Source organism: Microcaecilia unicolor, chromosome 13 (genome assembly GCF_901765095.1).
Source record: "Microcaecilia unicolor chromosome 13, aMicUni1.1, whole genome shotgun sequence".
NCBI lineage: Eukaryota > Metazoa > Chordata > Amphibia > Gymnophiona > Siphonopidae > Microcaecilia > Microcaecilia unicolor.
Window position 1 is genome coordinate 24891725 of NC_044043.1, and position 25151 is coordinate 24916875.

At 47.3% G+C, this 25151-nt stretch overlaps 1 protein-coding gene across 3 annotated transcripts in view; it reads left to right on the top strand.

The window, feature by feature from the left end:
* Nucleotides 1-25151, top strand: part of MTMR4 (myotubularin related protein 4) — a 314547-nt gene that overhangs the window by 186784 nt on the left and 102612 nt on the right. For all 3 annotated transcript variants that reach the window (XM_030222077.1, XM_030222079.1, XM_030222076.1), the window contains 4 exons: nt 10566-10783; nt 11015-11143; nt 11256-11367; nt 11670-11865. In XM_030222077.1, the coding sequence (XP_030077937.1) occupies nt 10566-10783; nt 11015-11143; nt 11256-11367; nt 11670-11865 (655 nt within the window). The remainder of the gene's footprint in view (nt 1-10565; nt 10784-11014; nt 11144-11255; nt 11368-11669; nt 11866-25151) is intronic.

Genomic DNA, 25151 nt, shown 5'->3' on the forward strand with positions numbered 1-25151 from the left:
GACGATTGGCTGGTGAAGAACACATCCGAGGCAGGAGCTCTACAGTCCATGCAGATGACTATTCGCCTCCTGGAGCTACTGGGGTTTGTGATAAATTATCCAAAGTCCCATCTTCTCCCAGTACAGAGACTCGAATTCATAGGAGCTCTGCTGGATTCTCGGACGGCTCGTGCCTATCTCCCAGAGACGAGAGCCAACAACTTGTTGTCCCTAGTCTCTCGGGTGCGAGCGTCCCAGCAGATCACAGCTCGGCAGATGTTGAGATTGCTGGGCCACATGGCCTCCACAGTTCATGTGACTCCCATGGCCCGCCTTCACATGCGATCTGCTCAATGGACCCTAGCTTCCCAGTGGTTTCAGGCTGCTGGGGATCTAGAAGACGTGATCCACCTGTCCACGAGTTTTCTCAAATCCCTGTATTGGTGGACGATTTGGTCCAATTTGACTCTGGGACGTCCTTTCCAAATTCCTCAGCCACAAAAAGTGCTGACTACGGATGCGTCTCTCCTGGGGTGGGGAGCTCATGTCGATGGGCTTCACACCCAGGGAAGCTGGTCCCTCCAGGAACGCGATCTGCAGATCAATCTCCTGGAGTTACGAGCGGTCTGGAACGCTCTGAAGGCTTTCAGAGATCGGCTGTCCCACCAAATTATCCAAATTCAGACAGACAACCAGGTTGCCATGTATTACATCAACAAGCAGGGGGGCACCGGATCTCGCCCCCTGTGTCAGGAAGCCGTCAGCATGTGGCTCTGGGCTCGCCGTTATGACATGTTGCTCCAAGCCACATATCTGGCAGGCGTAAACAACAGTCTGGCCGACAGGTTGAGCAGGATCATGCAACCTCATGAGTGGTCGCTCAATTCCAGGGTAGTGCGACAGATCTTCCAGGTGTGGGGCACCCCCTTGGTAGATCTCTTTGCCTCTCAGGCCAACCACAAGGTCCCTCAATCCTGTTCCAGACTTCAGGCCCACGGCAGACTGGCATCGGATACTTTCCTCCTGGACTGGGGGGAAGGTCTACTGTATGCTTATCCTCCCATACCTCTGGTGGGGAAGACATTGTTGAAACTCAAGCAAGACCGAGACACCATGATTCTGATTGCTCCGTTTTGGCCGTGTCGGATCTGGTTCCCTCTTCTTCAGGAGTTGTCCTCCGAAGAACCGTGGAGATTGGAGTGTTTTCCGACCCTTATCACACAGGACGAAGGGGCGCTTCTGCATCCCAGCCTCCAGTCTCACGGCCTGGATGTTGAGAGCGTAGACTTCGCCTCTTTGGGTCTGTCAGAGGGTGTCTCCCGTATCTTGCTTGCTTCCAGGAAAGATTCTACTAAGAGGAGTTACTTCTTTCTATGGAGGAGGTTTGCCGTCTGGTGTGACAGCAAGGCCCTAGATCCTCACTCTTGTCCTACACAGACCCTGCTTGAATACCTTCTGCACTTGTCTGAGTCTGGTCTCAAGACCAACTCTGTAAGGGTTCACCTTAGCACAATCAGTGCATACCATTACCGTGTGGAAGGTAAGCCGATCTCAGGACAGCCTTTAGTTGTTTGCTTCATGAGAGGTTTGCTTTTGTCAAAGCCCCCCGTCAAACCTCCTACAGTGTCATGGGATCTCAATGTCGTTCTCACCCAGCTGATGAAACCTCCTTTTGAGCCACTGAACTCCTGCCATCTGAAGTACTTGACCTGGAAGGTCATTTTCTTGGTGGCAGTTACTTCAGCTCGTAGAGTCAGTGAGCTTCAGGCCCTGGTAGCCCAGGCCCCTTACACCAAATTTCATCATAACAGAGTAGTCCTCCGCACTCACCCTAAGTTCTTGCCGAAGGTAGTGTCGGAGTTCCATCTGAACCAGTCAATTGTCTTGCCAACATTTTTCCCCGTCCACATTTCTGCCCTGCTGAACGTCAGCTGCACACATTGGACTGCAAAAGAGCATTGGCCTTCTATCTGGAGCGGACACAGCCCAACAGACAGTCCGCCCAATTGTTTGTTTCTTTTGATCCCAACAGGAGGGGAGTGGCTATGGGGAAACGCACCATATCCAATTGGCTACCAGATTGCATTTCCTTCACTTACGCCCCTCCCTCCGCGTTCCAGACTACCCCCTCCCTCACATTCAAAACACCCCCTCCGCTTTTAACAGGACCTATGATTAAATTATGGGGACCAGATCTATGTAATCTCATTGATTAAGATATCACCAGTCTGAGTTTCTCTACTTTTTCCATTATTGATACACTATCTTACAAACTATGTAAACTATCCGCTTCTTCTGGCTGTAGTTTTCTATAATCAAGCGGAGTTTTTTCCCATTGTCTTTACATTTGTATCCCACATTTTCCCAACTATTTGCAGGTTCAATGTGGCTTACATGGTACTGTAGTGGCGTTAGCCAGTTCCGGAATGAACAAATACAGGTGTTATTGTAGTAGAATAGGTTCATGTAAGGTAGGTATACTAGGGAACTTAGGGAGGAAGAGGGGAATTGGGGTGTGTCCATTATGATTTTTGGTTTTGTTGTGTTGCAGATGCTCAGGCTTTTATGTTGGGCGGTGGGATATGCCTTTCTGAACAGGTGTGTTTTCAGTTCTTTCCGGAAATTTAGATGGTTGTACGTTGTTTTTACTATTTTTGGCAGTGCGTTCCATAGTTGTGCGCTTAAATAGGAAAAGCTGGATGCATACGTTGATTTGTATTTGAGTCCTTTGCTGCTTGGGTAGTGAAGATTTAGGTATGTTCGTGATGATCTTATTGCATTTCTGGTTGGCAGGTTTATGAGGTCTGTCATGTATCTTGGGGCTTCGCTGTAGATAATTTTATGAACCAGGGTGGAGATTTTGAAAGCAATGCGTTCTTTGATTGGGATCCAGTGCAGTTTTTCTCGGAGGGGTTTGGCGCTTTCAAAACGTGTTTTTCCAAATATAAGCCTGGCTGCTGTGTTGAGCGGTCTGAAGTTTCTTTATGATTTGTTCTTTGCAGCCTGTTGCAGTAGTCTACATGGCTCAGTACCATTGATTGTATTAAGTTGCAATCAATTTCCTTCGGGAAAAATGGTTTCACCTGTTTAAGTTTCCACACAGAGAAACATTTTCTTTATGGTAGATTTTGTTTGGTACTCTAGTGAGAGGTTCTGGTCAATTATTACTCCGAGAATTTTCAGGCTGTCTGCGATAGGAAGGGTGTTTATGTTTGTGGGTTTGTATGTGTTGAATTGGGATGAGATAATGAGACAGTGTGTTTTTTTCTGTGTTGAGTTTTAATTGGAATGTGTTTACCCATGAGTCCATGATGTTCAGACTGAGCTTGATTTCATTGGTGATTTCAGCCAGATTTCAATCTGCCGGATGTAGATTGGAAGGCTCCATCTGCGGAATCGGAAAGAAGTAGATCGTGGATGCTTTCCAAAGTGCTCTGCTCAGACAAATGGTGACGGAACCCATGAGGGAGTGAGCGACACTGGATCTGGTGCTCACAAATGGGGATAGCATGTCAAATGTCCGAGTGGGTGGCCACCTGGGCAGCAGTGACCATCAAACGGTTTGGTTTGATATGACAGCTGAAGTGGAGGGTGGCCACTCAAAACTCAAAGTCCTGGATTTCAAGCGTGCTGACTTTAGTAAAATGGGGGAATACCTAAGGAAGGAGCTGATGGGCTGGGAGGAAGTACAAGAAGTGGAAGGACAGTGGTCAAGGCTGAAAGAAGCTATAAATAGGGCCACGAACCTTCATGTAAGGAAAGTAAATAAAAGCAAGAGAAAAAGGAAACCGATATGGTAGAATTGGAAAAGGTGCAGCGAAGGGCGACTAAAATGATAGCGGGGATGGGACGACTTCCCTATGAAGAAAGACTAAGGAGGCTAGGGCTATTCAGCTTGGAGAAGAGACGGCTGAGGGGAGACATGATAGAGGTATATAAAATAATGAGTGGAGTGGAACAGGTGGATGTGAAGCGTCTGTTCACGCTTTCCAAAAATACTAGGACTAGGGGGCATGCAATTAAACTACAGTGTAGTAAATTTAAAACAAATCGGAGAAAATGTTTCTTCATCCAACGTGTAATTAAACTCTGGAATTCATTGCCGGAAAATGTGGTGAAGGCGGTTAGCTTAGCAGAGTTTTAAAAAGGGGTTGGACGGTTTCCTAAAGGGCAAGTCCATAAACCGCTACTAAATGGACTTGGAAAAATCCAAAATCCCAGGAATAACATGTATAGAATGTTTGTACGTTTGGGAAGCTTGCCAGGTGCCCTTGGCCTGGATTGGCCGCTGTCGTGGACAAGATGCTGGGCTCGATGGACCCTTGGTCTTTTCCCAGTATGGCATTACTTATGTATGGTTCTCCAAGCAAGTGGTTGAGAAAATAAAGGCTAAAGAGTTGGCGTTCCAGAAATACAGAAAAACTCAAGAAAAGGAACACAAGGAGGAATACCAGATGAAACTGAAAGAAGCCAAGAGAGAGATACATCTGGCGAAAGCGCAAGCGGAAGAACAAATGGCTAGAAATGTAAGAACGGGTGACAAAAATTTCTTCAGATATATTCGTGAAAGGAGAATGACTAAAAAGGGAATTGTGAGACTAAAAGATACTGCGAACCGCTATGTGGATAATGATGAAGAAAAAGCAAATTTGCTAAATAGATACTTTTGTTCTGTTTTCACAGAAGAAAATCCTGGAGAAGGACCGCGATGGACTGGAAAAAGTACAAATGGGAATGAAGTGAATAGAGCACCGTTCACAGAAGAGAGTGTGTATGAACAACTTGAAAAGCTAAAGGTGGACAAAGCCATGGGACCGGACGGGATCCACCCCAGGATATTGAGGGAGCTCAGAGAGGTTTTGGCGGGTCCTCTTAAAGATTTGTTTAATATATCCTTGCAGACGGGAGAGGTTCCAAGGGATTGGAGAACGGCAGATGTGGTCCCTCTTCACAAAAGTGGTGATAGCGAAGAAGCTGGAAACTACAGGCCGGTAAGCCTCACTTCGGTTATTGGAAAAGTAATGGAAGCGATGCTGAAGGAAAGGATAGTGAATTTCCTGGAAGCCAATATGTTGCAAGATCCCAGACAACATGGTTTTACCAAAGGGAAATCGTGCCAAACGAATCTCATTGAGTTCTTTGGTTGGGTGACAGGAGAATTGAATCAGGGACAAGCTATGGACGTAATCTACTTAGATTTCAGCAAAGCTTTTGACACGGTTCCCCACAGGAGGCTCTTAAATAAACTGGATGGACTGAAGATAGGACCCGAAGTGGTGAACTGGATTAGGAACTGGTTGACGGACAGACGACAGAGGGTGGTGGTAAATGGAGTTCGCTCGGAGGGAAAGGTGAGTAGTGGAGTGCCTCAGGGATCGTTGCTGGGGCCGATTCTGTTCAATATATTTGTGAGTGACATTGCCGAAGAGTTAGAAGGTAAAGTTTGCCTATTTGCGGATGATACTAAGATCTATAACAGAGTGGATACCCGGGAGGGAGTGGAAAACATGAAAAAGGATCTGAGGAAGCTAGAAGAATGGTCTAAGGGTTGGCAATTAAAATTCAATGCGAAGAAATGCAAAGTGATGCATTTAGGGAATAGAAATCCACGAGAGACGTATGTGTTAGGCGGGGAGAGTCTGATAGGTACGGAAGGGGAGAGGGATCTTGGGGTGATAGTATCTGAGGATTTGAAGGCGACGAAACAGTGTGACAAGGCGGTGGCTGTAGCTAGAAAGTTGTTAGGGTGTATAGAGAGAGGTGTGACCAACAGAAGAAAGGGGGTGTTGATGCCCCTGTATAAGTCGTTGGTGAGGCCCCACCTGGAGTATTGTGTTCAGTTTTGGAGGCCGAATCTTGCTAAGGATGGAAAAAGAATTGAAGCGGTGCAAAGAAAAGCTACTAGAATGGTATGGGATTTGCATTACAAGATGTATGAGGAGAGACTTGCTGAACTAAACATGTATACTCTGGAGGAAAGGAGAAACAGGGGTGATATGATACAGACGTTCAAATATTTGAAAGGTATTAATCCGCAAACAAACCTTTTCCAGAGATGGGAAGGCGGTAGAACGAGAGGACATGAAATGAGATTGAAGGGGGGCAGACTCAAGAAAAATGTCAGGAAGTATTTTTTCACAGAGAGAGTAGTGGATGCTTGGAATGCCCTCCCGCGGGAGGTGGTGGAAATGAAAACGCTAACGGAATTTAAACATGCGTGGGATAAGCATAAAGGAATCCTGTACAGAAGGAATGGATCTTCAGGAGCTTAGTCAAGATCGGGAGGCAGCGCTAGTGGTTGGGAGGCGGGGATAGTGCTGAGCAGACTTATACGGTCTGTGCCAGAGCCGGTGGTGGGAGGCGGCACTGGTGGTTGGGAGGCAGGGATAGTGCTGGGCAGACTTATACGGTCTGTGCCAGAGCCAGTGGTGAGAGGCGGGGATAGTGCTGGGCAGATTTATACAGTGCCAGAGCCGGTGGTTGGGAGGCGGGGATAGTGCTGGGCAGACTTATACGGTCTGTGCCCTGAAGAGCACAGGTACAAATCAAAGTAGGGTATACACAAAAAGTAGCACATATGAGTTGTCTTGTTGGGCAGACTGGATGGACCGTGCAGGTCTTTTTCTGCTGTCATCTACTATGTTACTACCAACCAATACCACTGATCACGAAAATTTCATTGACTGCCTGGACCCAACCTCCGATGAATATCCAGCAGACCGAACCTGGACAAACTTTGCGCTACTCACCGATGAAACCATCGCCCAAGCGATCAACAGGTTCACCAAATCCCACTGCAAACTGGACATATGCCCTACCACCCTAATAAAATCTGCCCCCCAACGCTTCATAACAGACCTCACATTGCACCTAAACTACATGCTACAACATGGACTCTTCCCTAATGATAAAGGAAATATTCTGCTCACACCAATATCCAAAGATCCAAAGAAAAAAACAAACAACATAACCAACTGAGGAACTGAGTTCGACTCCCAGCACAGGCAGCTCCTTGTGACTCTGGGCAAGTCACTTAACCCTCCATTGCCCCATGTAAGCCGCATTGAGCCTGCCATGAGTGGGAAAGCACGGGGTACAAATGTAACAAAAAAAACCTACCGCCTGGTAGCATCGATTCCCCTAGCAACCAAACTAACGGAAAGCATGGTAACCAAGCAACTCACCGACTACTTAAACAAATTCTCTATACTACACGAATCACAATCAGGATTCCGGTCCAACCAAAGCAAGATGGCCGCTACCTAATGGTCATGGAGTAAGAAGCTCCGCAGCCCAGGGCCAAAAATCGACAGTAGAGTGGCTGGAACCAGCCACAAACTAGGGGAAGCAGAGGCCAACCTAATCGGAGCCCTGGTGGACCCAACTGAGCCCAGGTGAACCAACAAAGAGTCCGCTGGGAGGCTCGGAGGACGAGTGGCCGAGAGTGACGACCACCGGGCGCAGCTAGGCCGACCTCGCAGCCTCTCGGGCGAATAACGAACCGCTGGATAAGAAAGGCAGACTCAATCGGAGCCCAGGTATACCACCGTATAGCTCTCTCCAAAACCTGCTGAACGGGTCCGAAGGTCCCAAGCGAGACTGACCGGAGTCGCAGAGGCGCGGAGCAAATACTGCCGCAGACCCTAGATCGCATCCCGGTTGCCAGATCCAGGCCAAGAGACCACCAGCGGAGGGCTACGAGAGGCGACGGAGCGGAGGCGCCCAGCTTTCCCAGCCGAGACTTCCCTGCGGGAGACACAACGGAGCCTCCGCAGGCGGACGGGAACGGGCAGCAACGAGTGACCCGTGCAGAGCTGTGTCCCTCTGGCTGAGCTCACGAAGCTAGACAGGCCATCAAAACAAAGGGAAAAGTCCCTCTTTGCGGCTCGGGACTGACGATCGAAACAAGCCCAAGACCGTCCAACGAAGGCCCACCACGAGGCTGTGCTCCTGTGACTTAGGCCCAGCACACTGGAGAGACCTCCGAAATCTCGTTGCGCCAGGAAGACAGAAACGACAGGGAAATCAGCCGCCGACCGTGCAGAGTAGCAGTAAGATGAAAAAGACAATACACCAATCAAGCACACACCAGAGTATCGGACTGCAGGTCATCCAAGCACATCGGAAGTACCAGGGGACCAGATTACAGGAAAGCAGTTGGTGGAATGCAGCTACAGACCTCTCTGCCTGTACAGGTTAACTCCTAGATTGTTTGTTGAAACACTATAGCAAAACCTCTTAGATTGCTTGTCGAAACACCATAGCAAAACCTCTTGTGATAAATTCCATGCATAGACACTCAAATCAAACTACTACTCTGTTTATGAAAATATTGTAGTAAGAGACCCTAAGAACCGGGCCAACTTAAATGATTCAGCCGCACTGCTACACTCAAGTGCACCTCAAGGTTTTCCGATTGCTTCGCTTTGCTTTCAATGCCTTGCTTTGCTTGACGGCCCTTGAACTGGGAGGGAGGGACATATGTGTGGGTGGGTGTGTGGATGTGCTTCGGGTGGGGCCCTTGAACTGGGAGGGAGGGAGTTCTGCAACTCAGCAAGGAAGGAAGGAAGGGAGGGAGAGGGGTATGGAACTCGGGAGGGGGGAGGGGTATGGAACTCGGGAGGGAAGGAAGGGAGGATGGGTGGGAATTTACCTTGCTAGCACCCGTTTCATAGCGTTTCGAAACGGGCCTTTTTTACTAGTATGGTAATAAGTGCCCTACATCATCTTCAACAGGAGTGATTATACACTTGGTTGATAGTGTGTAATCAAGCAGGGGGGTCATAAACCAAGATGTTAAAATCTTGAGGTTGTTTTCTTTTATTTTAGCAGATACTGATATCTTATTGGCAAATCTTACTAGCTCTGCCCATACATGATGATCAAATTCTGTCCCAAGATTCCCCTCCCATTGAGTCATTTGATTTAACTGGATTTCCTTATAGAGGACAGATAACCTTTGAACAAATATGGCTGCAGCATGAAGGCACCAATTGAGTTTAAACTCATTTTCATTATGTTCCACTTGCTGTGCATTAATGTGTGAGCTGTAGATATTGATGGACAATGTCAGCCCAATACTATTCAAAATGCCAAAAGAGAGACATTGGGACTGTGTCCCAATTATTTCAAATGGGGCAGTTAATACCCTTTAACACATTACACTACAATTTATAGCATTGATAAATCAGACTTCTATCAGAGCTAACTTCTTTTCCTACCCCAAACACCAGGGGTAGCAGGTTAGACAGCTTTACTGTAACCCAGTCCTATTCCTAGCCTGGTCACACGATGTCTTCTGTTCTCAGCCTGGACATACACACATAGTGGAGAGGCAGTTCCCTTCTCCTGGGCCTGTCTGGACATTGAAGCCCTTCTATGTTCTGGGCCTCTCTGTTCTGTTCCCTCTATAGGAATTTTAACCCTGTCCCAGTCTGGGCCTTTCTTCCTGGCTCAGCAGGCTAGCTGTGCCTGCTTGAACCACATGCTACTCACCTTACACTCTAGCTTCTTAAGGTGATCCTTTGAGGGAGGGTTATTAAAGGAGACTAGTAACTTCCTATACACTCTCTCAGAGTGCGAAAGAATATTATTCAATCCTATGGTTGCCTGACAGTGTCAGGCTTCAACTTAATTTTTTATCAGAAGGTTAAAAGGTTGTTGGGGTTTTTTTAGGCCTCCCCATTACATTATACTTCGAACAGTAGACTGGTGGTTGGAGTGTCACTGGTTTGATAGGTAAGTAACCTCAGGTGGTTAAGGGCAGGGTATGTTGATAGTCATTGGAATGGAATACTGGGGTGGATCAAAAGATGCTTTTAACATTTTAGGTTACTGTTCTCTAAATAAGAGGAGTGAGAAGTTATAGGAAGAAGTTGGTAGAATCAGGAGCAGTTCAAGGAAATATTCCTTTACAAAAAGGGCGAGGGATATGTAGAACAGCCTCCCAGTGAATGTAGAGACAAGGACCTTGTGAGATATATGTTCTTTATGAATTGTAACACATATCATACTGTTTAGAGGCATGTAATCAAATGCTATGCAACAAGTACTATCCCTCCCGATATTCAAAACCATTTAACCAGCCAGAAACAGAACCTGGCCGGTTAAAAAAGCACTTAACTGGTTATCCAGCAATATTCAGCAGAGGATAGCTGGGTATCCCCTGCTGTATATTCCCAGTTAGCGCCATAACTGGCTATCCCTGCATATTCAAATCATATTCAGCTATTGTAAGTGGCTACACCAGGCCGCTTAAATAGCTGATATATCTTTGGCCAGTTTAAAGTTAACTGGCTATCTTTGAAAATTGACTTAGCCGGTTAACTTTAAACCGTCTAAAAATAAACCGGATATTCAATACCAGTCACGGGAAATGGTCCAGCATTGAATATCCAGGCTGATCACTGACCGCGGGAGTTAGCCAGGCTCCCTCCCAAGGTCTGAATATTGGCCTTGGGGTACTTTATTTTGTCTTCTTTCACTATCCAAGGCTAAGCATGCAGTGCATGTCACAATTGTCGTTTGCTCCCTCTAACCTGTCACAGGTGACTAATCATTGTGCTGTCCTCTGTTCCTCCTCCCAGGCACTTGCGCAATGGAGCAGTCATTGCACGCTGTAGTCAACCAGAGATCAGCTGGTGGGGCTGGCGAAATGCTGACGATGAGTATCTGGTCACTTCTATTGCCAAGGCGTGTGTACTGAATCCTGGCACAAAGATGTCTGCCCCCAGCCCGAAGGCATGTAGCAGCAGGAATGCCCAAGGTAGCAGAGATAATAGTGATGCTGGTGAAACAGACTTTGGTAAGTTCATTAGAATCACCAGGCAAAGCACTCGCATAACTAAAACTGCGGTAAAGCAAGAGATTGTGACTAGAACAAAGTATTTGATGATGACGCACCTTTTTTTCTTCCTTTATCCCCCCCCCCCCCCCCCAAAAAAAAAAAAAAAAAAATAACAACATTGCTGGGGCCAAGCTCTGTGTGGGTTAGGGCCAGGACACAGGACATAACTCTGTGTTCTTTCCTTTGCAGACTCATTGCTCACTTCCTGCTCTGGTGTAGAGAGTGGTGTCATCTCTAAGAAACTTCTAATTCTTGATGCCAGGTCCTACACTGCTGCAGTTGCCAACCGAGCTAAGGGAGGGGGCTGTGAATGTGAAGGTGAGTCCATGCCATTGTGAGATTTAAACAGTATGGACCTTTTTTACCCCATGATCTAGCAAGAGCCTAGAAAATGTTCTGAAGAATAACCGTTTTCTTTTCTTGGCGTTAGAATACTATCCTAACTGTGAGGTGGTGTTCATGGGGATGGCCAACATTCACTCCATTCGAAACAGTTTCCAGTATCTTCGTGCTGTTTGCAGTCAGATGCCAGATCCTGGGAAGTAAGTCATCTAATGTGCCTTGGACATTCTTGCCCATTCCAGGAAGCATGATAGAGCATCTAGTTGGCACTACGGTAACGTAGGAAAACGAACATTCCAAGGTGCGGAATTAGAGAAGAGGGAGAGACGGCATGCATTCAAGAATAGTAGGATTTTTTTCTTATGACATCTGCTCTTTCCTTTCTCACCTGTGGTTGCAAGTTTCCTGTCTCCAGCAATGTAATGTCTTCTCTCTCTCTCGCTCCTCTGTTCTTTAATTGACAGGCTGGCTGGTGACGTTTTTTGCTTTCCCCTTTCTGTAGCTGGTTGTCTGCTCTGGAGAGCACCAAATGGATGCAGCATCTGTCCATAATGTTGAAGGCAGCGACACTGGTATGCAATGCTGTGGAACGTGAGGGTCGTCCGGTGCTGGTGCATTGCTCTGATGGCTGGGACAGAACTCCTCAGATTGTGTCTCTAGCCAAGATTCTCCTAGACCCTTACTATCGGACTCTGGAGGTACTTCAGTTTGATCTATCCAGTGTCTTTGATACTGTTGATCATAATATTCTTTTCAATATTCTTGACTGTTATGGAATCTGTGGAGTTGTCCTGAAATGGTTTTCTGGCTTCTTAAGGTCTAGGTTGTATGAAGTCAAACAATCAGGTGTACTTTCTTCCACTTGGTCTCCTGGCTGTGGGGTCCCTCAGGGTTCCCCTCTTTCCCCCATCTTAACATTATGATGATACCTCTTGGTCATCCTTTAGAAAAACATGGTCTTTTTACATACATATATGCTCATAATGTCACCATTTATATCCTATTTTCTAAGGAATTACTTGGCATAACTCACATGATTAGTCTAGGAATACAACTTATGGAATTGTGGGCTTCTAATTTCAAATTAAAACTTAACACAGATAAAACTACATTTATAATTATTACTAACCTCACTATCCTATAAATCTTTGTAACTTTACTATTAAAAACAGATCCTGTTCCCTTGGGTTATCAATGAAAATTTTGGGAGTCACAATAGATCGTTTCCTCACCAAGTCTCTAAGTTGACCTTGAGTGTCTTTCACTCACTTTGGAAGCTAAAGAGATTGAGGCCATTTTCTCTAAATCTGTCTATCATACTTTGGTTCAATCCCTCGTCCTCACCACATTTGACTATTGCAATTCCATCTATACTGGACTTAAAGGTGGTCTTCTCAAAAAATTGCAAATAGCTCAAAATACTGCTGCTCATCTTGTATGTAGATCTTCTCGCCCCTCTTCTTTTATATGAGCTACATTGATTACAATAAAAGTGAGGTGAAGAAAGCTATTAGAGCTAAAAGAAAATCCTTCGAAAATGGAAGAAGGAACCGACTGAAAATAATAAGAAACAGCAAAAGGAATGTCAAGTCAAATGCAAAGCACTGATAAGGAAGGCTAAGAGGGACTTCGAAGAAAAGATTACATTGGAGGCACAAAATGCATGGTAAAAAAATTTTTTAGGTATACTAAAAGCAGGAAGCTGGCAAAAGAATCGGTTGGACCACTAGATGACCGAGGAGTAAAAGGGGCAATCAGGGAAGACAAATCCGTAGTGGAGAGATTAAATGAATTCCTTGCTTCGGTCTTCACCGAGGAAGATTTGGGTGGGATACCAGTGCCAGAAATTGTATTCAAAGCTGATGAGTCGGAGAAACTTAATGAATTCTCTATATAACATCAGCAAAATCTGTCCCTTCATCTCTGAGCATTCTACCAGAACCCTTATCACCTCTCCTTGATTATTGTAACCTGCTTCTCGCTGGCCTCCCTCTTAGCCAATCAGTCCAAAACTCTGCTGCGTGACTCATTTTCTGCCAAAGTCGCTATGCTCACATTAGCCCTCTCCTTAAGTCACTTCACTGGCTCCCTATCCGTTTACACATTCAATTCAAACTTCTCTTATTAACCTATAAGTTGCATTCACTCTGCCGCTCCCCAGTACCTCTCCACTCTTGTCTCTCCCTACTCCCCCACTCCAGTACTCCGTTCTGTAGATAAATCTCTATCTGTCCCCTTCTTTACTGCTAATTCCAGACTTCGTTCCTTATCTTGCTGCACCTCACGCCTGGAATAAACTTCCCGAGCATGTACGTCTAGCCCCGTCTTTGGCAGTTTTCAAGTCCATACTTAAAGCCCACCTCTTTATCACTGCTTTTGACTCCTAACCACTACTCACTTGCCCTGTCCTTTTATCCTCACCTCTTTATTCCCTTACCCTTAATTCTGTCTGTTTACCTGTCTTATCTAGATTGTAAGCTCTTTGAGCAGGGACTGTCTTTTTGTGTATGGTGTACAGCGCTGCGTATGCCTTGTAGCATGATAAGAAATAAGTAGTAGTAGTAATTCTCTGTAAACCTGGAGGATGTAATGGGGCAGTTCTACAAACTGAAGAGTAGCAAATCTCCTGGACCGAATGGTATTCATCCCAGAGTACTGATAGAACTGAAAAATGAACTTGCGGAGCTATTGTTACTAATATGTAATTTATCCTTAAAATCAAGCATGGTACCGGAAGATTGGAGGGTAGCCAATGTAACGCCGATTTTTTAAAAAGGTTCCAGAGGAGATCCGGGAAATTATAGACCGGTGAGTCTGACATCGGTGCGGGGCAAAATGGTAGAGACTATTATAAAGAACAAAATTACAGAGCATATTCAAAATCATGGATTAATGAGACAAAGTCAACATGGATTTAGTGAAGGGAAATCTTGCCTCACCAATCTACTACATTTCTTTGAAGGGGTGAACAAACATGTGGTTAAAGGGGAGCCGGTTGGGATCAGAGGTGTAGGGTATTGCTATGGATTAAGAACTGGTTGAAGGATAGGAAGCAGAGAATAGGATTGAATGGTCAGTATTCTCAATGGAGAAGGGTAGTTAGTGGGGTCCTTCAGGGGTCTGTGCTGGGACCGCTGCTTTTTAACATATTTATAAATGACCTAGAGATGGGAGTAACTAGTGAGGTAATTAAATTCGCAGATGACACAGTTATTCAGGGTTGTCAAGTCGCAGGAGGAGTGTGAAAAATTACAGGAGGACCTCACGAGACTGGGGGATTGGGCGTCCAAGTGGCAGATGAAGTTCAATGTTGACAAGTGCAAAGTGATGCATGTGGGTAAGAGGAACCCGAATTACAGCTATGTCATGCAAGGTTCCGCGTTAGGAGTCACAGACCTAGAAAGGGATCTGGGAGTCATCATTGATAAGACGTTGAAAACTTCTGCTCAGTGTGCTGCGGCGGCTAAGAAAGCGCACAGAATGTTGAGTATTATTAGGAAAGGGATGGAAAGCAAACAAGAGGATGGACACCACCTCTGCCACCACAACCAATACAGACATCCCACCCGCAGACAAACTTGCTAATTACTTCAATGAAAAAAATAATAAAACTGCGCAACACACTTCCTCATCACAATACTGACATCGAAAACTTCTTCAACGAATTAGACTCAACCTCCGACGGATACCCAGCTGACCGTATTTGGACAACATTTAATCCCATCAATACCGAATCAATTAGACAAGCAAACTGCAAACTGGACACATGTCCCAGTTATTTACTAGCATCCCCTCTGATCGCTTCATATTAGAACTCACATTCTACCTAAATTTCATGTTACAACAAGGTCTCTTCCCCGAGGAATATGGCAACATTTTACTCACCCCAATACCAAAAGACACCAAGAAAAGCACAAACGATCTCACCAATTACCGCCCAGTGGCATCTATCCCACTAGTAGTAGAAATGATGGAGAGCCTGGTGACTAAACAGCTCACGGAGTATTTGGTCAAGTTCTCAATACTACATCATTCACAATCAGGATTCTGCTCCCACCATAGTACCGAAACAGTACTAGTTACCCTCCTGGCCAAATTCAAGCAGGAGATAGCCATAGGTAAAAGTATACTCCAGTTCGACATGTTGAGTGCATTCGACATGGTAAGCCACAACATACTTCTAAAGCTACTTAACCACTTTGGGATCGAAGGAAACGTACCTAATTGGATTAAAGGTTTTTTTTAACCACCAGAACTTATCAAGTAAAATCAAACGCAAACATATCACCACCGTGGAAAGCAGTATGTGGAGTACCTCAAGGATCACCACTATCACCAATACTCTTCGACACGATGATGATTCCATTGGCACAGTCCCTACCTAATCGAGGACTTAACCCATTCATTTATGCAGATGATGTTACTATCTACATCCCCTTCAGACGTGACATGAAAGAAATCTATATATATAAAACTCACCCTCAACGTTCTATTGGCTGCTGACGTCACTGAATCCTTGAAAATCACAGTCTCTGGGCCCCGCCCTCGCGTTGAGGGCGGAGGTGGAGCAATTCACCAACATCGACGACGGGTGGGGGGGGGGGGGGCACAGGAAAGCCTTGCTAGCGCCTGTTTCATTGGCTCCAGAAACGGGCCTTTTTTTACTACTAAAAAAAAAAAAAGAAACTGCCAAGGGCGCCAAAGGAGAAGAGCAGTGCTGGGAAAGTATCAGCACTTTCTCTGAGACAACAGGTTAATCCCCCCCTCCCCCTCCCCCCCCCCCCCCCCCAACCACGAAAGAAAATCCTCCACCTCTTACTGCTCTGGACTGCAAACCAAAGATTCACTCAAACCGAAGATTCACTCTTTCCTGCTCCTATCTGAAGTGGGACATGTGGTGTAGCCCCTCCCCTTCATTAGTGCTGGCTGTTAAAAAGAGTGAAGGGGAGCAGGGACGGAGGACAGCTTCAGGTTGCCTTAATCTTTGCTATGGCCCGATATGTCGAGTGCCCCTCCCCACCCCTGACTGGCCCCGCCGCTCCCCCTCTGTGAGCAACAGATTAAAATAGAAGCTAGGAAAGAAGCTGCTCTGAAGGAAAGAAGTGCAATAGCCAGAATTCAATCTTTTACTAACCAGTTTCCAGTGTCAGTCAAAAAGGTGACGATGAGTTCAAAACAAAAAGGCACAATTTATACATTGAGGACTCAGGATGATGACGAAGAAAACAACACTTGCAACGGAAACTCTACTCAGCAAATGTAGTTTCTTCAAAGTAATGGATGTGCAATAACTTTTTTTCTTCTATGATTTCATTCAACAAAATATCTGCAGGATGGGGTATGGAGAGAACATTTGGCATTTTGTGCCGTGATCAGTGAAATTTCATTCTGTTGTGGTATGAGATTACAGCCCAAAGAAGGTCAAAACATCTGTTGTATCTAATTATTATGGCATGATATGGTACCAGGGCTTAGGATTAAAGAGCACTTTCACCTCCAGAAAAACAAATAATAATAATTGTTTTTAAAGTGCTGCAGACCAGATACAGGATGCTTGAAAATGTATTTGGCTGAACATTGTTAAGGCATATTTTACACACACACACACACACACCCTACGGTGTTAAACACACACACACTCCCCCCTCCAAGTCTGCAGATCCCCCTCCGTGCATGTCAAGCCCGCGCCTACCCCACTGTTACACACACACACACAATGTCAGTCACATACGCACACAAACTTCGTTGAAATGCCTACAGCCATGCTGCTACCCTCCCCACCCGACTGGCCCTGCTGATCCCCCTCTTTGCACGTCACCCCCCCCCTCCTCAAAAACTGCCTACCCCGCAACCCTACCTCTCTCTGTCTCACAGACACATTCTCTGACACACACACTCTGTCGGTATCTCACACACACAGCAAAACTCTCTCACACACAGCCACGCTGTGTCTCTCTGTGACACACACACACACAATCGACATTGTCTTTCTCTCTCCCACACACACACACACTGTCACAGTCTATCTCTCTCTCACTCACACACACATACACTCTCACATTCACTCTCTCTCTCACACACAGTCACTGTCAAACACACTCTTGTCAAACATACATACTCAAAGGAAAACCTTGCTAGCGCCCGTTTCATTTCTCACCGAAACAGGCCTTTTTTTACTAGTTGCCAATAAAATCAGCGATGGCCTGAACATCATGGACTCCTGGGGAAAATTCATTCCAACTGAACACTGAAAAAACACACTGCCTCATCCTTACCTCTCAACATAACAAATATAAACCCACAACATTAACTACCCCAGGTCACACCCTCCCTACATCAGACAGTTTGAAAATACTCTGTGTCACACTCGACCGCAACCTAACTCTCGAGTGCCAAATGAACTCTGTAATAAAGAAAATGTTCCATGCAATGTGGAAGCTTAAACGACTAAAACCCTTCTTCCCAAGGGAAACCTTTCAATACCTAATACAGTCATTGGTCCTAAGCCATGCAGACTACTGCAATGGAATGTACGCGGGATGCATGGAACAACTAACAAAAAAAATCCAGACCGCCCAAAATACAGCAGCCAGATTGATATTCGGCAAGACACGCTTCGACAGTGCCAAACCTCTTCGAAATAAACTGCACTGGCTCCCAATCAAGGAGCGGATCATCTTCAAAATTTGCACTCTGGTCCACAAAATCATATATGGTGTAATCCCAGGATACATGATAGACCTCATAGATCTACCAACAAGAAACAGATTCAGTTCTGCTAGATCATATCTAAATCTACACTACCCAAATTGCAAAGGCTTGAAATACAAAACAACTTACACGTTTGGCTTCTCCTACATAAGTGCACAACTATGGAATGGCCTCGCTAAAGCTGTGAAAACAATCCGTGACCACTTTAGCTTCTGGAAATCACTGAAGACCATCCTGTTCCAAAAGGCGTACCCTACTGACCCAACTTAAATGCCTGAATCCAGCAACACAACGAAACCAAAGCACGTAACAAACACTATATAACTTTTCTTCCCTACGATTCTCCTAATATATCTGTAACACATGATCCTCTTTGATAATAACATCACTTTGTATCTGTTTTTCATTGAAGGCGACTAACGCCTCACGGTACTATGTAAGCCACATTGAGCCTGCAAATAGGTGGGAAAATGTGGGGTACAAAAGTAACATAAATAAATAATGCCGTTGTATCGCTCCATGGTGCAACCGCACCTCGAATATTGTGTCCAATTCTGGTCACCGCATCTCAAAAAAGATATAAAGGAATTGGAGAAGGTGCAGAGAAGGGCGACAAAAATAATAAAAGGGATGGAACGACTTCCCTATGAGGAAAGGCTAAGACGGTTAGGGCTCTTCAGCTTGGAGAAAAGGCGACTGAGGGGTGATATGATAGAAGTCTACAGATAATGAGCGGAGTAGAGCGGACAGATGTGAAGCGTTTGTTTACACTTTCAAACAATAATAGAACCAGGGGGACACAATATGAAGCTAGAATATGGTAGATTTATTATTATTATTATTATTATTTGTTGCATTTGTATCCCACATTTTCCCACCTCTTTGCAGACTCAATGTGGCTTACAATACATCATGAATAGTGAGAATACATGAGGAAGTATACATTTAGTAATAGCAGAGAATTTTTGGTAACATGATAATGATAGAACATGGAAGTATTTTAACAAGCAGACATATTAAGAGATATTTAAGAATTATAAAGAAATTGTACATTTAGTAATAATGGAGGATCTTGGGTAACATGATAATGAAGAAACATGTTAGTTTGGCAAGCAAATATTGTTGGGCAATTCTGGATGTGTGTACAGAAATTCATATTTGTTGATCTTTGTTGTATGCTTTGTTGAAGAGATGGGTCTTCAGTAGACTTCGGAAATTGGTTTGTTCATAGGTCGTTTTTAGGTTTTGCAGCAGCGCATTCCAGAAAAGGTTGACGCATGCGTTAGTTTGTATTTAAGACCTTTACAACGTGGGAAGTGAAGATTAAGGAATGTACGGGATGATTTTTTGGCATTTCTGGGTGGTAAGTCTATCAGGTCTGACATGTAGGCTGGTGCGTCTCCGTGAATAATTTTGTGAACTAGGGTGCAAATTTTGAACGTGATACGTTCTTTGAGTGGGAGCCAGTCCGGTTTTTCTCGTAGAGGTTTGGCGCTTTCGTATTTTTTTTGCCGAATATGAGTCTAGCTGCAGTGTTCTGAGCTGTCTGAAGTTTTTTGATTATTTGCTCTTTGCAGCCAGCATAGAGTGCATTGCAGTAATCTAGATGACTGAGTACCATTGATTGTACCTGGTTGCAGAAGATGGTTCTTGGGAAGAAAGGTCTTACTCTTTTTAGTTTCCACATTGAATGGAACATCTTGGTTGTGTTTTTCGCGTGACTCAAGTGTTAGGTGTCGATCGATGGTAACTCCAAGAATTTTTAGGGTATCCGAAATTGGAATATCCGAAATTGGAAGATTCAGTTTTGATGTGTCAATGGTGGTGAATTTATTCGTGTTGTATTGTGAGGTGAGTATTAGGCATTGGGTTTTTTCTGCATTGAGTTTCAACTTGAATGCATCTGCCCATGTGTGCATGATGTTTAGGCTTGGGTTGATGTCATTGGAAATTTCCTTTAGATCTTGTTTAAATGGAATGTAGATCGTTACGTCGTCTGCGTATATGTATGGGTTAAGGTTTTGGTTTGATAGTAGTTTCGCCAAAGGTATCATCTGTTTTCACAGAAGAAAATCCTGGAGAAGGACCGCGATGGACTGGAAAAAGTACAAATGAGAATGAAGTGGATAGAGCACCGTTCACGGAAGAAAGTGTGTATCATCAACTTGAAAAGCTAAAGGTGGACAAAGCCATGGGACCGGACGGGATCCACCCCAGGATATTGAGGGAGCTCAGAGAGGTTTTGGCGGGTCCTCTTAAAGATTTGTTTAATATATCCTTGCAGACGGGAGAGGTTCCGAGGGATTGGATAACGGCGGAGGTGGTCCCTCTTCACAAAAGTGGTGATAGGTAAGAAGCTGGAAACTACAGGCCGGTAAGCTTCACTTCGGTTATTGGAAAAGTAATGGAAGCGATGCTGAAGGAAAGGATAGTGAATTTCCTGGAAGCCAATAAGTTGCAAGATCTGAGACAACATGGTTTTATCAAAGGGAAATCGTGCCAAACGAAACTCATTGAGTTCTTTGATTGGGTGACAGGAGAATTGAATCAGGGACGAGCTATGGACGTAATCTACTTAGATTTCAGCAAAGCTTTTGACACGGTTCTCCACAGGAGGCTCTTAAGTAAACTGGATGGGCTGAAGATAGGACCCGAAGTGGTGAACTAGATTAGGAACTGGTTGACGGACAGACGCCAGAAGGTGGTGGTGAATGGAATTCGCTCGGAGGAGGGAAAGGTGAGTAGAGGAGTGCCTCAGGGATCGGTGCAGGGGCCGATTCTGTTCAATATATTTGTGAGTGACATTGCCGAAGAGTTAGAAGGTAAAGTTTGCCTATTTGCGGATGATACTAAGATCTATAACAGAGTGGACACCCGGGAGGGAGTGGAAAACATGAAAAAGGATCTGAGGAAGGTAGAAGAATGGTCTAAGGTTTGGCAATTAAAATTCAATGCGAAGAAATGCAAAGTGATGCACTTAGGGAATAGAAATTCACGAGAGACGTATGTGTTAGGCGGGGAGAGTCTGATAGGTACGGACGGAGAGAGGGATCTTGGGGTGATAGTATCTGACGATTTGAAGGTGATGAAACAGTGTGACAAGGCAGTGGCTGTAGCTAGAAGGTTGTTAGGCTGTATAGAGAGAGGTGTGACCAACAGAAGAAAGGGGGTGTTGATGCCCCTGTATAAGTCGTTGGTGAGGCCCCACCTGGAGTATTGTGTTCAGTTTTGGAGGCCGTATCTTGTTAAGGATGTAAAAAGAATTGAAGCGGTGCAAAGAAAAGCTACGAGAATGGTATGGGATTTGTGTTACTAGATTTCTCCGAGGACAAGCAGGCTGCTTGTTCTCACAACTGGGTGACGTCCGCGTCAGCCCCCACCAACCGGAAGAAGCTTCGCGGGCGGTCCGCACGCAGGGCACGCCCACCGCGCATGCGCGGCCGTCTTCCCGCCCGTGCGCGACCGTTCCCGCCAGTTCCTTTTTTTCCGCGACTGGAGAGAGTCGTGCCTTCGCTGCTCTCTCTGTTTTTAGCCCCGGAAAAACCGTCGCGTTTACGCGAACTTCTTTATTTTATTTTATTTAGTTGCCGCGCGCTCCACTTTTCTTTCTTTTAGAAAAAAAAAAAAAAAGGAGCACGCGCTCCCATTTTCCCTCGTCTCTAGCGGGGGCCTCGCGTTGCGGCCTAGTGGCCGCACGGTCGATTTCTTTTTTCGAGGTGTGATTACCGCCACCATCGACGACTTTAACTTCGCCGTCGCGATTTTTCCGTCGATGTCCTCGAAGGTCCCGAGTGGTTTTAAAAAGTGTGGTCGGTGCGGCCGGCCGATCTCGCAGACCGACACCCACGCTTGGTGCCTCCAGTGCCTCGGGCCGGAGCACAATATCAAGTCGTGTTCTCTGTGTCTCGGTCTCCGGAAACGGACTCAGGTTGCGAGGCAAGTTCTTCGGGACCGTCTTTTTGGAACTTGCGCCGGCCCCTCGACGGCATCGGTATCGACAGCCGGTTCTTCTGTACCGGTATCGATGCCCGAGAAATCGGCACCGATGGCATCGACCCCAGGAGCACAGGTCCCGTCGACCCGCCGGTCCTCCGGTGAAGGTAGGGGTGAGAGGCCGCGTGGGCAATCGGCCCCGGTCACTCCCTCGGCCCATGGCCCTCGGGACCGAACCCTGTCGGACCCGGTTCCTCGTGACCGAGGGGGATCGACCTCCTCCTCCTCTGCTCCACCTGGCGCCGATGACGGGCATCGGAAAAAATCAAAAAAGCACCGTCATCGGTCGCCCTCGATGCACCAGGGTTCCGGTGCCGGCAAGGAGTCGACGACGAAGCGTCCTCGTCGAGAGGAGAGATCCCCTTCGGTGGTGGAGGTACCGCCGCGTCAGGGTCCCAGCACTTCGATGCCGTCTCCTGGACCCGAGCAGCTTCTGGCACCGACACCTCTACCGGCCCCACCGTCTTTCCCGGCAGCGGGCCTGGACGAGTGCCTCCGAGCCATCCTTCCGGGAATCCTGGAAGGGCTGATGCGCCAGGCTGTGCCGGCACCGGGGGTGCTTGCGCCCTCGGCGCCGTTGACTGTGGCGCCGGCGAGCTCTAGCCCGGTGCCGAGGCCGTCGACACCGCCGCCGCTTGCGGCGCCGGTCTCGACTGCCACGCAGGTGGAGTCGACGTCGATGGAGGGAGCTTCGTCCCCGCCGGCGCGGGAGTCCACCGCTCGACGACACCGAGGCCTCGGTGCCTCGACGTCGAGCCGGGCCCGGTTAAGGACTCAGCTACATGAGCTTATGTCCGATACCGAGGAAGAGGCCTCGTGGGGGGAAGAGGAGGACCCCAGATATTTCTCCTCAGAGGAGTCTGCGGGCCTCCCCTTTGACCCCACGCCTTTACCGGAGAGGAAACTCTCACCCCCGGAGAGCCTCTCTTTTGCCTCTTTTGTCAGGGATATGTCTATCTGCATTCCCTTCCCCGTGGTCTCTGTGGATGAGCCGAGGGCTGAGATGCTCGAGGTCCTCGACTATCCATCACCACCTAGAGAGTCCTCCACGGTGCCGTTGCACAATGTCCTCAAAGAGACACTGCTTCGGAACTGGATGAGACCGCTATCTAATCCCATCATCCCCAAGAAAGCGGAATCCCAGTACAGAATCCACTCTGACCCAGAGTTAATGTGGCTCCAATTGCACCATGACTCGGCGGTCGTGGATTCTGCTCTCAAGAGGGCACGGAGTTCGAGGGATACCGCCTCGGCGCCCCCGGGGCGGGAGTCTCTCACTCTGGACTCGTTTGGGAGGAAGGCCTACCAATCCTCCATGCTCGTGACCCGCATCCAGTCATACCAGCTCTATACGAGCATTCACATGCGGAACAATGTGAAGCAACTGGCGGACCTGGTCGATAAGCTCCCGCCGGAGCAGTCCAGGCCTTATCAGGAGGTGGTCAGGCAGCTGAAGGCGTGCAGAAAGTTCCTGTCCAGGGGTATTTATGACACCTGTGACGTGGCATCTCGTGCTGCGGCCCAAGGTATAGTGATGCGCAGGCTCTCATGGCTGCGTGCCTCTGACCTGGACAACCGCACCCAGCAGAGACTGGCCGACGTCCCTTGCCGGGGGGATAATATTTTTGGTGAGAAGGTCGAGCAGCTGGTGGACCAACTGCATCAGCGGGAAACCGCCCTCGACAAGCTCTCCCACCGGGCGCCTTCAGCATCCACCTCAGCAGGTGGACGTTTTTTCCGGGCCCGGCAGGCTGCACCCTATTCTTTTGCAAAGCGTAGGTACACCCAGCCGGCCCGAAGGCCTCGTCAGGCACAGGGACAGCCCCAGTGCGCTCGTTCTCGTCAACAGCGTGCGCCCAAGCAGCCCCCTGCGCCTCCACAGCAAAAGCCGGGGACGGGCTTTTGACTGGATCCACGGGAACATAGCCGCCCTCAAAGTGTCCGTACCGGACGATCTGCCGGTCGGGGGGAGGTTAAAATTTTTTCACCAAAGGTGGCCTCTCATAACCTCCGACCAGTGGGTTCTCCAAATAGTGCGGTGCGGATACGCCCTGAATTTGGCCTCCCTGCCACCAAATTGTCCTCCGGGAGCTCAATCCTTCAGCTCCCATCACAAGCAGGTACTTGCAGAGGAACTCTCCGCCCTTCTCAGCGCCAATGCGGTCGAGCCCGTACCACCCGGGCAAGAAGGGCAGGGATTCTATTCCACGTACTTCTGTGGAAAAGAAAACAGGGGGGATGCGTCCCATCCTAGACCTGAGAGGCCTGAACAAATTCCTGGTCAAAGAAAAGTTCAGGATGCTTTCCTTGGGCACCCTTCTGCCAATGATTCAGAAAAACGATTGGCTATGTTCCCTGGATTTAAAGGACGCATACACTCACATCCCGATACTGCCAGCTCACAGACAGTATCTCAGATTCCGCCTGGGCGCACGGCACTTTCAGTATTGTGTGCTGCCCTTTGGGCTCGCCTCTGCCCCATGAGTGTTTACAAAGTGCCTCGTGGTGGTGGCGGCGTATCTACGCAAGCTGGGAGTGCACGTGTTCCCATATCTCGACGATTGGCTGGTCAAGAACACCTCGGAGGCAGGAGCCCTCCGGTCCATGCAGTGCACTACTCAACTCCTGGAGCTGCTGGGGTTTGTGATAAATTACCCAAAGTCCCATCTCCAGCCAACCCAGTCTCTGGAATTCATAGGAGCTCTGCTGAATACCCAGACGGCTCAGGCCTTCCTTCCCGAAGCGAGGGCCAACAACCTCCTGTCCCTGGCTTCGCAGACCAGAGCGTCTCAGCAGGTCACAGCTCGGCAGATGTTGAGACTTCTGGGTCATATGGCCTCCACAGTTCATGTGACTCCCATGGCTCGTCTTCACATGAGATCTGCTCAATGGACCCTAGCTTCCCAGTGGTTCCAAGCCACCGGGAATCTAGAAGATGTCATCCGCCTCTCCACCAGTTGCCGCACTTCACTGCTCTGGTGGACCATTCGGACCAATTTGACCCTGAGACGTCCATTCCAAATTCCGCAGCCCACGAAAGTGCTGACGACGGATGCATCTCGCCTGGGGTGGGGAGCTCATGTCGATGGGCTCCACACCCAGGGTCTGTGGTCCCTCCAGAAAAAGGATCTGCAGATCAACCTCCTGGAGCTCCGAGCGATCTGGAACGCACTGAAGGCTTTCAGAGATCGGCTGTCCTGCCAAATTATCCAAATTCGGACAGACAATCAGGTTGCAATGTATTACACCAACAAGCAGGGGGGGCACCGGATCTCGCCCC